Source organism: Psammomys obesus, unplaced genomic scaffold, assembly GCF_907164565.1.
Source record: "Psammomys obesus unplaced genomic scaffold, mPsaObe1.curated_primary_1811, whole genome shotgun sequence".
In the NCBI taxonomy this organism is placed as follows: Eukaryota; Metazoa; Chordata; class Mammalia; order Rodentia; family Muridae; genus Psammomys; species Psammomys obesus.
In genome coordinates this window covers 11,157,962-11,170,444 of record NW_026596152.1, presented here as the reverse complement: position 1 = coordinate 11,170,444, position 12,483 = coordinate 11,157,962, and the positions used below count along the sequence as shown (strand labels likewise).

At 48.3% G+C, this 12,483-nt stretch overlaps 1 protein-coding gene across 1 annotated transcript; it reads left to right on the top strand.

Moving 5' to 3' along the window:
* The first annotated feature begins 902 nt into the window (after positions 1 to 902).
* Trim58 (tripartite motif containing 58) lies at positions 903 to 11,314 on the top strand. The gene is made up of 6 exons (XM_055594416.1): positions 903 to 1,322; positions 3,073 to 3,168; positions 5,193 to 5,423; positions 6,231 to 6,253; positions 6,350 to 6,450; positions 10,725 to 11,314. The coding sequence occupies exons 1-6, from the start codon at positions 903 to 905 to the stop codon at positions 11,312 to 11,314; spliced, it is 1,461 nt and encodes a 486-aa protein (XP_055450391.1).
* Positions 11,315 to 12,483: the final 1,169 nt, after the last annotated feature.

Below are 12,483 nucleotides of genomic sequence, written 5' to 3'. Positions count from 1 at the left end.
ATGGTGCCATTCGCAAAGTATGAGAGGAAGGAGGGCAAGTGTGTGCCACACTGGCTGACAGGGGCTTGAGGGACTCCTAAGAGACGGGCTCGCTTCCGAGTTTGCCCTGTTCGCAGGCCTACCACCCGGAGCCGACTTCTGTGTAATATGTTATGTGGAGACAGACTCGGGAGCTAGCCCTAAGTCCACATGCTTCAGGGAACTGTGTGTGTGTGTGTGTGTGTTTATGTGTGTGCGCACATGCACGCTCGGGTCATCAGGCTTGATGGCAAGCATCTTTGCCTACAAAGCCATCTTGCAGGCTTTAAATAATTTTTGTGGGGGCCGGGGGTGGGCAACCTTGCTGGCCTTGATGGTTCACTCCTATTTTTCCAGCTATTTCGGAGGCTGAGGCAGGAAGATGAAGGTGTTCAAAGTCAGATTGGGTGGCAGAGTGAGCTCCAAGCCAGCCTGGACTACAGAGTGAATTTAAAGCCAGCCTAGGCAAATGAGGTAGAACCCTGTCTCAAAATTAAAGGGCAAAAGAGGCCTGGAGAATGCCCTTTCGTGGTAGAACTTAGCTGGCTATATGAGGCCATGGATTCTATTCCATACCACAAAACGGTGCCTATTTCAATCGCCTCTAATGTGAGTTAAGTAGGCACAAGCACTGCATTGATTAAACTCAAATAAAGCTAGGGAGAGAAGGAATGGAAAAAAATCAGAAAGGGGCTGCTGGGTTTCTGAGGAGGTGGCAGTCGCTGGACTTGTTGCCGTCACCAGGAGTGGCTTCCTTTGGCTGCTGGATCCGGGCCAGCCCAGGCGATAACACCCCCAGCAAGGGCCTGCTCCCCTCCTTTTGGGTGTCCTCCCTTCTGTGCGGACAGCTAGGGCAACCGGAGGTGCTGCCACCGGCCGGGGCCATGGCCGCGGCCCCCGGGGAGCGGCTGCGGGAGGAGGCGCGGTGCTCCGTGTGCCTGGACTTCCTGCAGGACCCCATCAGCGTGGACTGCGGCCACAGCTTCTGCCTGCGGTGCATCTCGGAGTTCTGCGAGAAGTCGGACAGCGCCCAGGGCGGCGTCTACGCCTGCCCCCAGTGCCGGAGTCCCTTCAGGCCTGCCAGCTTCAGGCCCAACCGGCAGCTGGCCAGCCTGGTGGACAGCGTGCGGCAGCTGGGGCTGGGCGCGGGGCACGCGGGGACGCGCCAGTGCCCGAGGCACGGCGAGGACCTGAACCGCTTCTGTGAGGAAGACCAGGCGGTGCTGTGCTGGGTCTGCGACACCAGCCCGGAGCACCGCAGCCACCGCACCGAGCCTCTGCAGGAGGCCGCCAGCCGCTACCAGGTGAGCCGGCCGCCGCTCCGGTCCCCGCGCGGGCACTGGGAAGACACTGGGCAGAGGATGTAGGAATGGGAAGGGCCGAGCTCCAGACAGAGCCGAAAGGTCCCCCGCTGCGTAAATAGTAACGAAGTAACTCCCAAGCGCCTTCCTTCCCGGGTCTCCTCCCCGTCCTTACTCGCTCACACTCACGTGGATGAGCATCTGCTACATCCAGCCTGGCCTGTGGCTCTCCCCTGGCCGAGCGCAGACGCCTCTCCAAGGAGGGGTTTCCTACTGCTTCCGGCCTCCCTCGGTGTGTGTTATCTGGGCTGCAGCAGCAGGCGGCTTGCTCACTCGCCTTCCTCGGAAGTGGCTGGACACGTTTTTTTTTTTTTTTTAAAGTAGGTTTAAGTTTCCCTCTTCCTGAACGACCAGCACCAGGGATGCCAGCGTGACCATGGAGTCGCGTGGGGCACACTAGCTTTCTAAAGACGCTTGCGGGTTTAGTTTCTCTAAAATTATAAATTGGGGTATTTTCCTCAACCCGTTGGGAATCAATCCCCCCCCCCCGCTTTGGCTGCTTGCTTCTTAACTTTGTAAAAATTCAGGCATGCGGTGTTTCCCCAGTCAGATTTTAAAATTATGATCCCACCTGTTTAAGTCCTGAAAGTGTCACACAGAGCTTGGCTAGTGAGACGTTCCCGATTACTGTTTTCTATGAATATTCTGAAGGGGTTATCCCCCCCCCCCACAAATGCCAAACAAATATCATTTAGAACTCTCAACCAATCAGCTGTAGCCCTGCGTTCAGTGTGCACAGCTCTTATCCTAACCAAACATGTATCCAGCGAAATCTGCCCCGTCACTGTTGTCCCCGCTCCTGCTGTGCTGTTTGTCACCTCCTTGGTGGGGCTCACGGTTCCTTTGGAGCTTTAATCCACCTGCTGGGCAAAGCAAATCTCACCAGTCTCTTCAGGCACCACCATGAGTTCCGAGACCTTTTAAAGGCACATTCTACACAGTGGTATCATGTGTCTGTTTAGTGGGTAACTGTTATGGTGGGATTCATATGTTCTGTCTTTTTTCTTCAAAGCATGTGTGTTCTCAAGTATACACATGTGTCTCCTGCAGTTGCCTAGCACTGAAAGGAGATGCAAATTTCTGCTGCGTTATCGCCACTCCTCGTAGGTAGGGGCATCTGCTGGCAACCTGACAATCTGAGTTTGGTCCCCAAACCCATATAATGGAAGGATAACTGTCTCCTGAAAATTGACTCTGACCTCCGTATGTGCCTTTGGCCCTTGTGGGCCCACATGCACACACACACTAAATCAATGTGAAAAGAAGCCCTTTTTATATTAAGCAACACATAAGAAGTTTCATCATACTTCAGTCTGTCAGTAGCAGCCAGCATTTCTTCTGCTGCCACATAGTTTTTTTTATATATATTTGTTGTAAACATTTTTTTTCAAAATTCGCATTATATTTTATAAATACACTAGTTATCATCACTTTATTTCTCACCATTAAATATACTATCACACTTTATTTGTGTTCTGCTCTTTATCTCTTCACATCACATCGGAACGTCCTGTTTTACGATTGGGAAAAGTGACGTAATGAGAAATTTTTAGGCACGTCTTGGTGCCTTGCGCCAGACGAGGTATCTGCTGAATTTGATTAGTCAGGAGGTCAGTTAGGGACTCCTCAGCTGGTCTTTGTACTTTAAAGACCCGAGGGAGCACATTTGCAATGATCTTGTCTCCCCAAACAGAGGATGCTCCGAGTGGCTTTGGAACTTGTGAGAAAGGAAATGGAGGAGGCCCTGACGCAGGAGGCCAACTTGGGGAAGAAGACGGTCATCTGGAAGGTGAGGACGGAGCTGTGGCTTCAGGGGGCTGGCAGGCTCATGTTCCAACTCACACCGTTCCAGCTCCTTATTTCCCCCAGAAAAGTATCATAGTGCCCTCCTGACTCAAACTGTACGTTTTTAAGTCCTGTTGGTATGGTCTGCCTAATAAGTAAGTAGCTTTGCTGCCTGAGCCTTACTGCCAAACTCACCGCTGTAACCCAATCACCTCCGTCCCTGATTCCCAAGCCGATCTGTGATATGAATTAAAAATATGCAACGTGTGTGACAGAGTACAGAGAATGGCAACCGCCATGGCAACAGAAGGACAAACAGCTGTGTGCAGGCATCCACCCACCATTCTCTTCTGCACCCCACCAGCCCTTTTATTGTTTATGCATCTCATTTGCATACCCGCAGACACAGAGCTTCTTAACCAGGGGTAGCTCAAGAGGAGTCACCATTGGCGCACGCTGCCGCCACCTACTGGACAGAGTCAGGAGCGGTGCTGAGCACTGTAAAGGGAGTGAGTCGCCACCCTTTGACACGGAGACAACACTGTCACTTACAAATGTGTCTGGCGGCATTCACAGCTGTCCTAACACACATGCAGCGAGCCACGGGCTGTGGGCCGGACACACGTGCTTCCGTGTGTTCAAGATTCTACCCGCACCTGTGACAGAGAGCGGCCAGGGCCGACTCTCAATGGTGTCAGGCTGAGAAACTTAGAAATCCTGGGCTTAAAGCCAGGCGTGGTGGACCACGCCTGCAATCCCAGTACTCAGGGAGACAGAGGCAGGAAGATTTCTGTGAGTTCGAGGCCAGCCTGGTCTACAAAGCGAGTCTAGGACAGTCAAGGCTACGCCATGAAACCCTGCCTTGAAAAACGAAAACAAAGAAAGAAAGAAAAAGAAAAGAAGTCATGAGCATATTTTTATTCAGTGTTGCATGAAATCCAAGATATATTCTTATTTTCCTCCTTCTACAAATCACCTTTTCTGTATATTTTTAAATCTTTCCTTCTTGTTTTCTCTGAACATACAGTCCTTTATAACAAATAGTCCCCCTTCACCCCTTAAGAATTGTTCTGTTTCCACATTTTTCTGATAGGATAAGTTCTTTTTTCATTCTCACCACCGTGTTCAATATGGGTGAAGTTAAAACTCTGGTCCTCAAATTAATGATACACAGGCTTATAATTCAAGTTGCTTGCTCCCAATCTTGGCCTGCCCACAGACGTAGGCAATCAGAATCCCATATCCAAGACCTGGCTCCTCACAGCTAGACCCTTCAATGGCTGGGCTAACATAGACATGATGCTAACATTCCTGTTGGAAGACAAGGGCTCCTGCATGGTTTACGGTTGGTCACGTGACCACGAGAGACACAGGCAACAAGGGAAGTTTGATAATAACCTGAAGTTAATGTGAAAGCCATCCAGTGCCCGAGAGATGCTTAGCTCTCTCTTGGTTGTGCAGAGAGTGTTTTAAGTACCATTATCATGCAGTAGAGGGCATCCGGGACTGGGAAGCTGGTGGGTGCTCATCACGCCTCCACAGGGACCTACTTTCAGATCTCCATCAGTCACAGCAAAAATTCAGTGTTGCTAGTACGTGCCTGTGACCTCAGTGCTGGGGTTCAAGTTTCTCTCATCGCTCTGTTGTCACTAGTAGATAACTAGTATTGACCCTGTGCCGGACACTGTTCACACATGGGCAGATGGTCACTGCCCCGCCCCTGCCACACGTCACTATTTCACATATGACACTGAAGCTTGTACCTAGAAATGTGTATCTATGTCAAATAGAGATCCCAGGTCCAGCAGCCTCCTTCAAACCGATGCTTTGCCAGGCTCCCCTCATACAGATGGTCTCTGGCCTCTGCATGTTGTTAGAATGCAGCCAACAGCCAGTTCACAGGGTGGGCAGCAGAGAGGACGGACTCTGGGCATGCCTTCCCGGCTCCACTGTCCTGCCCTTGAAAGGAGGGGTCCCCGGCAGCACCTCACATCATCCTCCGAGATTCAGCCTGCCGTGTCCCCTCAGGAGAAGGTGGAGATGCAGAGACAGCGCTTCAGGCTGGAGTTTGAGAAGCACCGGGGTTTTCTGGCCCAGGAGGAGCAGCTGCAGCTGAGGCGGCTGGAGGAGGAGGAGCGAGCAACCCTGCAGCAGCTGCGTGACAGTAAGAACAGGCTGGTGCAGCACAACAAGGCCCTGAAGGAGCTGGCTCAAGAGCTGGAGGAGAGGAGCCAGCGGCCAGCCCTGGGGCTGCTGGAGGTGAGACACAGCTCCAGGGGAGGGGGCAGGTGTGGAGCTAAGGGCCAGAGGAGGGACTTTGCCACTCAGATACTAGCACCTAGGATGCTGGCTCTAAGCAAAAGTGTAAAAACTGATATAGAAGACATGAGGATCAAAGGGGACCCTAGACGGGTCCCCATTACCTTGTATGCTTACCAAAAAAAAAAAAAAACAAACCTAACAGGAAAACCTAAATGACACATGAATGTTTACAAAACGTTATATGTTGATTCATATACATGTATACATACATATATATGTATATGATATATATGTATATGTATAGTTATATCTTTTAAAAAAGAAAATGCTGCCAGATATTAATGGCTTCCTTTCTTATTGGTGTAGATTAAATGATCAGCTTTGCTGTGGTGGTTCGAAGAATTAGACAGTTAGTATTCTCTTACAAAGGCATTGAGGGTAGTGTGTGTGTGTGTGTGTGTCTATACCTCAGAAAGAATCCTTCAAATATTTTGATGCCCCTCCCTCGTTCTATCTTCATTATTCACAAAGCATCAAAAGAGACAATTGGAGGGAATGGACATAAACTTCGTACAGCATGAGTCTGTTCTGATTGTGACTGATTTTTGTCAGTGAGACCCTTGATCGTGGTAAAGCGTAAAAAAAACAAAAACACAACAACTGTAAATAGCAGGCGTCTGTTGTCCCCTGAAGATTCAACTTGGATGTTAGCAATTTCCAAATGTTTCTGGTGGCTTCTTCTGTGTGCAATCAGTCTGACTTCAGAGAACAGTCAGAGCTCTGACCTATGTCTTTCACTTCCAGGGAGCGAGAGGAGTCTTGACCCGGTATGTTTCCTTTCTGAATTTGGGGAGGGGAGAGTGCGGGGGGGGGGGACTCCCCCAGTGACCACACTGACACCTGTGGGCTCTGCATGCTTCCAGAAGCGAAGCTATCACACGGCTGGAACCGGAGGCTGTCCCCATGGAGCTGAAGACTGTGTGCTGCATCCCCGGGATGAGGGAGATGCTGAGGAAATTCCAAGGTAGGCAGCCAGGTCCTCAGGCCCACTGCCCTCCACTCTGCAAAATGAGCGGGGGACAGGAATAGGTCACAGGAAATGAGTCTGGGCCAGAACCGGGGAAAGAAAAACTCTCAGTTTCTTTCTATGTTTCACATATAAAAGATAAATTAAGATGTGTGTGTGTGTGTGTGTGTGTGTGTGTGTGTGTGTGTGTGTGTGTTCACAGACTCAGCTGTTAAATTCATCTTTTCCTCTCTGGCTCTGAGGCTTCTGTCCTATTCTTAACCCGTAGTGTGGCTGCATTTGTAGACAGAACCTTGATGCCTGGGCCAGGCTGTGAGGGCAGCTGACTAGGGATGGCACACAGTGGTCACAGACAGAGCCTGAAAGTCAGCAGCGGCTCACGTGAGAGCATGCTGTCATGAGTGGACTGTGGGACCCAGAGCTTAACCTCTGCCTTGGTGTCTGTCATTAAGGAAAAGGACAAATAAAATAAGAACTATCTTTTTTCTTCTTCCTGTTCTCTTAATGACTCTAGCACCTTTGGTCACCAAAATGTGTTAGATTCTTTTCTCCAACAGCTGCCCAATGCCCCAGTGGGTTCTCCAGCTGGGAATCTAACCTCCTTTCTGACAAGATCAGCCCAGAGATGGAATCAGGCTGACAGCCCACCTATAACACTGACACTCTTTCTGTACCAAGCAGGTTGTGGCCTGTATTGCTGAAGGAAAAAAGCTCCATTAAAAAAAAAAAAAAAAAAAAAAAAAAAAAAAAAAAAAAAAAAAAAAAAGTAAGCATACAAAATAATGGGTTTCTTTCTTTTAAAAAAGTTTTTTTTTTAATTTTTATTTTATATACGAGTGTTTTGCCTGCTCCATGTATGTACAGGCCAGAAGGCATCTGCTCTCCTGAGACTGGAGTTACACATGGTTATAAGATGTTATGTGGGTGCTGGGAAAACCTCAGACCCTCTATGAGAGCACTCTGCTCTTAACCGCTGAGCCATCTTTCCATCCTCAGTAATGGGTTCTTTATGACATTTGTGTGTTCTTTACGACCTTTGCTTTCATACCCTTAATCTGGATAGATGATAGATATTTCCCACAACCAGTTTCAGAGCTTCAGGTCTTCAGTTAAGGTCTTATTTATTGTGAGTTGATTTTTGCATCAGATGAGAGATAGAGATCCAGCTTCATTCTTCTGCGTCTGAATACCCAGTTTCCCCAGCACCATTTGCTGAAGAGACTTTTTTCTCCAATGCATGACTCTGGCGTTTCTGTTGCGTCTCACTTGGTTGTAGCTGTGTGAGTTTACCCCTGCGTCCTCTCTTTTATTCCACCGTTATACGTGTCTGGTTTTGTATCAACACCACGCTGATTTTGTTACTATGGCTCTGTGGTACAGTTTGAGATCAAGTATTATGATACTTTCAACATTGCTCTTTTTGAGTTCTCTGCGTCCATTGTGCTTTCATATGAATTTTAGGATTGATTTTTTTCCTATTTCTAAGATTTACACTGGGATTTTGATTGGGATCAGTGTAATCTGTACAACGGTTTAGGTAACATTACTATTTTTATAATCCACAGGCAGGGAGGTCTTTCCATCTCCCAGTAGAGTCTTCAGTTTCCTCCCTCAGTGCTTTAAGGAAGCTCAGTGCTTTGTAGAAGCTCTCTCCTTCCTTGAATAGTTCAGTCTCAGAGAGGTTTTTTTGGGGGGGGTACTTTTATTTTATTGTCATTGGTTTGTTTTGTATTTTTAGAAGCCATCATGAATGGTGTTTTACTTCCTCATCAAGATCAGTTTGTAGACAGAAATGATCTTGATATTTGTATGTGGGTTGGGAATCCTACTGCTTTGCCGAAAGTGTTTATCAGATCTAAAGTTTTCTGGTAAAGTCCTGAGGGTCTCTTAAGTATATGACCATATTTCGTATGAATAATTTAATTTCTTTCCTCAAATTTGTTCTCTAATTTTTTTTTTTCTGTCTTGTCTTACTGCTCTGGATAAGACCTAAAACACTGCACAGTGAGAACTGTGCATATTCTGTGTCATCCCAGCTTTAAAGGAGATGCTGTTCTTATCTTATAACTTTTATTATATTGAGGTGAATCTCTTCTGTTCCCAGTTTCTCCATGGCTTTTATCATGAGGGGATATTCAGCATCGTTAAAGGTCTTTCCTGTGCCCATTGAGATTATCATGTGATTTCTTTCCTTGGGTCTATGTATGTACGGCTGTCTTAGGCTTACTATTGCTGTGATGAAGCTTCATGACCAAAACCAAGCAGCGGAGGAAAAGGTTTATTCTGCTTATGCTTCCACATCACGGTTCACCAACAAAGGAAGTCAGGACAGGAAATCAAGCAGGGCAGGAACCTGGAGGCAGGAGCTGATGCAGAGGACATGGAGGGTGCTGCTTACAGACTTGCTTCACATGGCTTGGCTCGCTCAGCCTGCTTTCTTATGGAACCCAGGACCACCAGCCCAGGAATGGCTCCACCCACAATGGGCTGGGTCCTCCCCCACCAATCACTAATTAAGAAAATGCCTGGGCTGGAGAGATGCCTCAGCTGTTAAAGGCTAGTTTTTGTAACCAAAAATATAAGACAGATATTAGGAAGGCATTTTCTCAACTCAAGTTTCCTCCTGTTGTAAGACCTGGGGTCTCACAGCTCAGGAGTTTAAGATTGCACCCTTCCCAGGAACTCCCACAGACCACAACTCGATGCAAAAGCAAGATTTTTTTTTAATTTATTTATTCCAATCGCGATAGGGTCGCCCCTCCAAAGGCAGGAGATGACCCCGAGCATGCAAAGCACAGGGTTTTTATACTTAAAAATCTGACCACTTTTGCTCTATACATTGATTGATCAGCAAGAATAGCATGAAGATAGTTTACAGCTAGTTGTTTGCAGTTTTGGGCCGTTTGTGAGTTTTCTCAAAACAATTCACCCTGTGCTTATTTTTTTTAAAAACTATCTCGGAGCAGTTTATCCTGCCCTTTGAAAGCTATCTGCCTCTGGCTTCAGTTTAAGGCTATCTCGGAGCAGTTCATCCTACCGTTCAAGAGCTACCTGCCTCTGGCTTTAATTCAAGGATGGGAATAGTCACAGCTGTTTTTCTTTTACAGTTGTTTTCATTCTCAGGTGGGCTCTCACTGTCAGATAACTCTAGCTTGTGTCAAGTCGACATAAGACTAGCCAACACAGCTGGGTTACGTATAATGATCTGTGTAGATTGGACCACCTTTTCATAGCTAGAATGAAACCAACTTAACAATGGAATATGACGTTTTTTATCCTGCCCTTAAATTTGGCTTGGAAGTATTTTACTGAAATTTTTCTGCATCCATTTTTATGACGGAAGTTTGAAGTTTTCTGTTGTGTCCTTCTCTGGGTTTGGCATCAGGGTGATCCTGGCTCCAAAGCATGAGTTTGGTAGCACCCTGTCCCTTTCTGTTTATAGAAGTGTTCCAGGAGTGTAGGTGTCAACTCATCTTTAGATGACTGGCAGAATGCCATGCAGCTGACTGGTCCTGGCCTCTACTTCTGGTTGACCGGCTGTTAACTGACCCTCCTCAAGACCAATTAATACAATTAATTTGCTAGGCTAGCTTACAGAATGCAGGTAAACACCACTTGGCTATTTATTGTGAAGGAATCACAGAGGATTCAGGGGGACAGGCAGACAGACAGACACACAGGCAGACAGAAGAGACGAGTAGGGAGCAAGGAAAAGAGGTTCAGCTTCTGTCCCATCCCCACCCCTTCCTACCCACAAACCGAGCGACTCCTCCTCCCAGGAACCTCTGTGGGGTTAGCTGTCTGGAGGCTACACATTCTGATAGTTTTCTTTTTGTTCGCACACACAGCAATGGGTTCTCTGTGGCATTTGGGAGGCAAGGGTGTGGAAGGGCCATTGCGTACAGCCGAGTTCTGTGAGCCCAAAATCAAGGTGTTTGCCAGGCTCAGCGTTTCCGGATGAGAGAAATGAGAAACTGTATGAGGACGATTGGGGTGCCTGTGTTTTCACCAACTGGAACTCACGCTCAGGGCCTCTAAACAAGGCCCTAGGGTCCATCCTCAGTACAGTAGAAAAATAAACGAACAAACAAGCAAACAAATAAATAATAAAAGAGGAAGGAGGGAGGGAGAAAGGCAGCGAGGGAAGGAGGGAGGGAGGAAGGGGGAGGGAGAGAGGGAGGGAGGGGGAGGGAGAGAGGGAGGGAGGGAGGGGAGGAAAGATTTTTCTAGGTCTTTCTGCTCATTCTCGTGCTCTGCAAAACTCTCCACAGTGGACGTGAAGCTGGATCCGGCCACTGCCCACCCCAGCCTGCTCCTGACGGCCGACCTGCGCAGCGTGCAGGACGCGGAGGTCTGGAGGGACGTCCCCAGCAACCCCGAGCGCTTTGACACGTGGCCCTGCATCCTGGGCCTGCAGGGCTTCTCCTCCGGGAGGCACTACTGGGAAGTCATCGTGGGGGAGAGAGCAGAGTGGGGGCTAGGCATCTGCCAAGACTCGGTGCTGAGAAAGGGGGAGACCACACCGTCGCCAGAGAACGGCGTCTGGGCCATGTGGCTGCTGAGGGGGTGCGAGTACATGGTCCTGTCCTCTCCCTCGGTGCCCGTGCTCCAAGATGAGAGACCTCGCCGCATCGGCATCTTTCTGGACTACGAAGCCGGGGAAATCTCCTTTTACAACGTCACAAACTGGTCTTACATCTACACGTTCAGACATCTCTTCTCCGGCATTCTCAGGCCCTACTTCTTTGTCTGTGACACGACCCCGCTCATCCTGCCACCCATGACGGAAGCGAGGCCTGGAAACTGGACTCCCAGGGGTCTCCTTGATCTTGCTGCGGCTGTTAGAAGTGAGGAATTCTAAAACCACTCAGGAGACGTGCTGCGCTTCACCAGGAGCCTGGATGGACCGGGGCATGGCCGTGCCCTGCTTCAGCCAAGCACAGCAATGCCCACTCTGCAGGCCTGTACTGTGAAAATTCTTCAGTTGGGACTGAGCGGATCCAGGCTGGTTCACAGGCTGTGCAACTTTGTGAAATGCGACTGAGAAGGCAACAGGCTTATCAAACCAGCTTTCCTTGGTGCGTTTCCGCAGTTATAAGCTAGGATGAAACGAGACTGACCTTTCATCCTCAGCACGCCCTATGAAGAGATTTGGGAGTACTAACTCTATTCATTTCTGTTTGTTTTGTTTTTGAGGCGCAGTCTCCCTTGGTAGCCAAGGTTATCCCCAAACTTTTGCCTCAGTGTCCTGCCTGCAGATGTGTGCCACAAAGCTTGGCATAGAAATCAGGTTGCCTCAAAATAACCTTACATTATTCTAGTGAGATCCATAATTCAGAATCTTTTCTTCTTAATTTTCCTTTACTTCGTTCTCTCTCATTATTTTGCCTCATGTCTCTTCCAACTTAGGCTTAGTTCCTTTTCTGGATTAATATGTTCAGGATCATTCCTTTATATGTTTGTATTCCCTACAGCTACGTTCAATTACCTTCTGCCCTGCTGTTTTTATTTTATTTTATTTTACTGTGTGTTTAAATGTACATGTCTCCGTATGTGAAGGCTACATCAGTGCAAGTGTCAGCAGAGGCCAGGAGACGTTGTCAGACCCCCTGGAGTGGAACGCAAGCAGCTGTGAGCTGCCCAACATGAGCGCTGGGAGCGGAACCCCAGTCCTCTGGAGCAATTTTAACCACTGAGCCATCTCTCGAGCCCCCCTCCCCTTTATGTTTTAACCAGTTCTCAATGATTTCGAAAGTCATGACTCTCACTCCAGTATCATCCAATCTTAGATCCCTTTGTCTGTGGATTCACTGTTTAGATAGTGTTTTTATAGTATTTATTTCCTTGCGGGTATGAGCCCCATGTGTGCTTGTGCACCAAGAAGGTCAGCAGAGGATACCGGATCCCCTTGAACTAGAGTTATGAACAGTGAGTAGTTAGCTACCATGTGGCTGCTGGGAATCAAACCCTGGTCCTCTGTAAGAGCAGCAAGCGCTCTGCACTATTGAGCAAGCTCTCTAGCCTCTGGGT

Coding starts and splice junctions, on each gene's coding strand:
- Trim58 (XM_055594416.1), top strand. CDS start 903: ATGGCCGCGGCCCCCGGGGAGCGGCTGCGGGAGGAGGCGCGGTGCTCC. Junction 1,323..3,072: donor AGGCCGCCAGCCGCTACCAG/GTGAGCCGGCCG, acceptor CTCCCCAAACAG/AGGATGCTCCGAGTGGCTTT. Junction 3,169..5,192: donor AGAAGACGGTCATCTGGAAG/GTGAGGACGGAG, acceptor GTGTCCCCTCAG/GAGAAGGTGGAGATGCAGAG.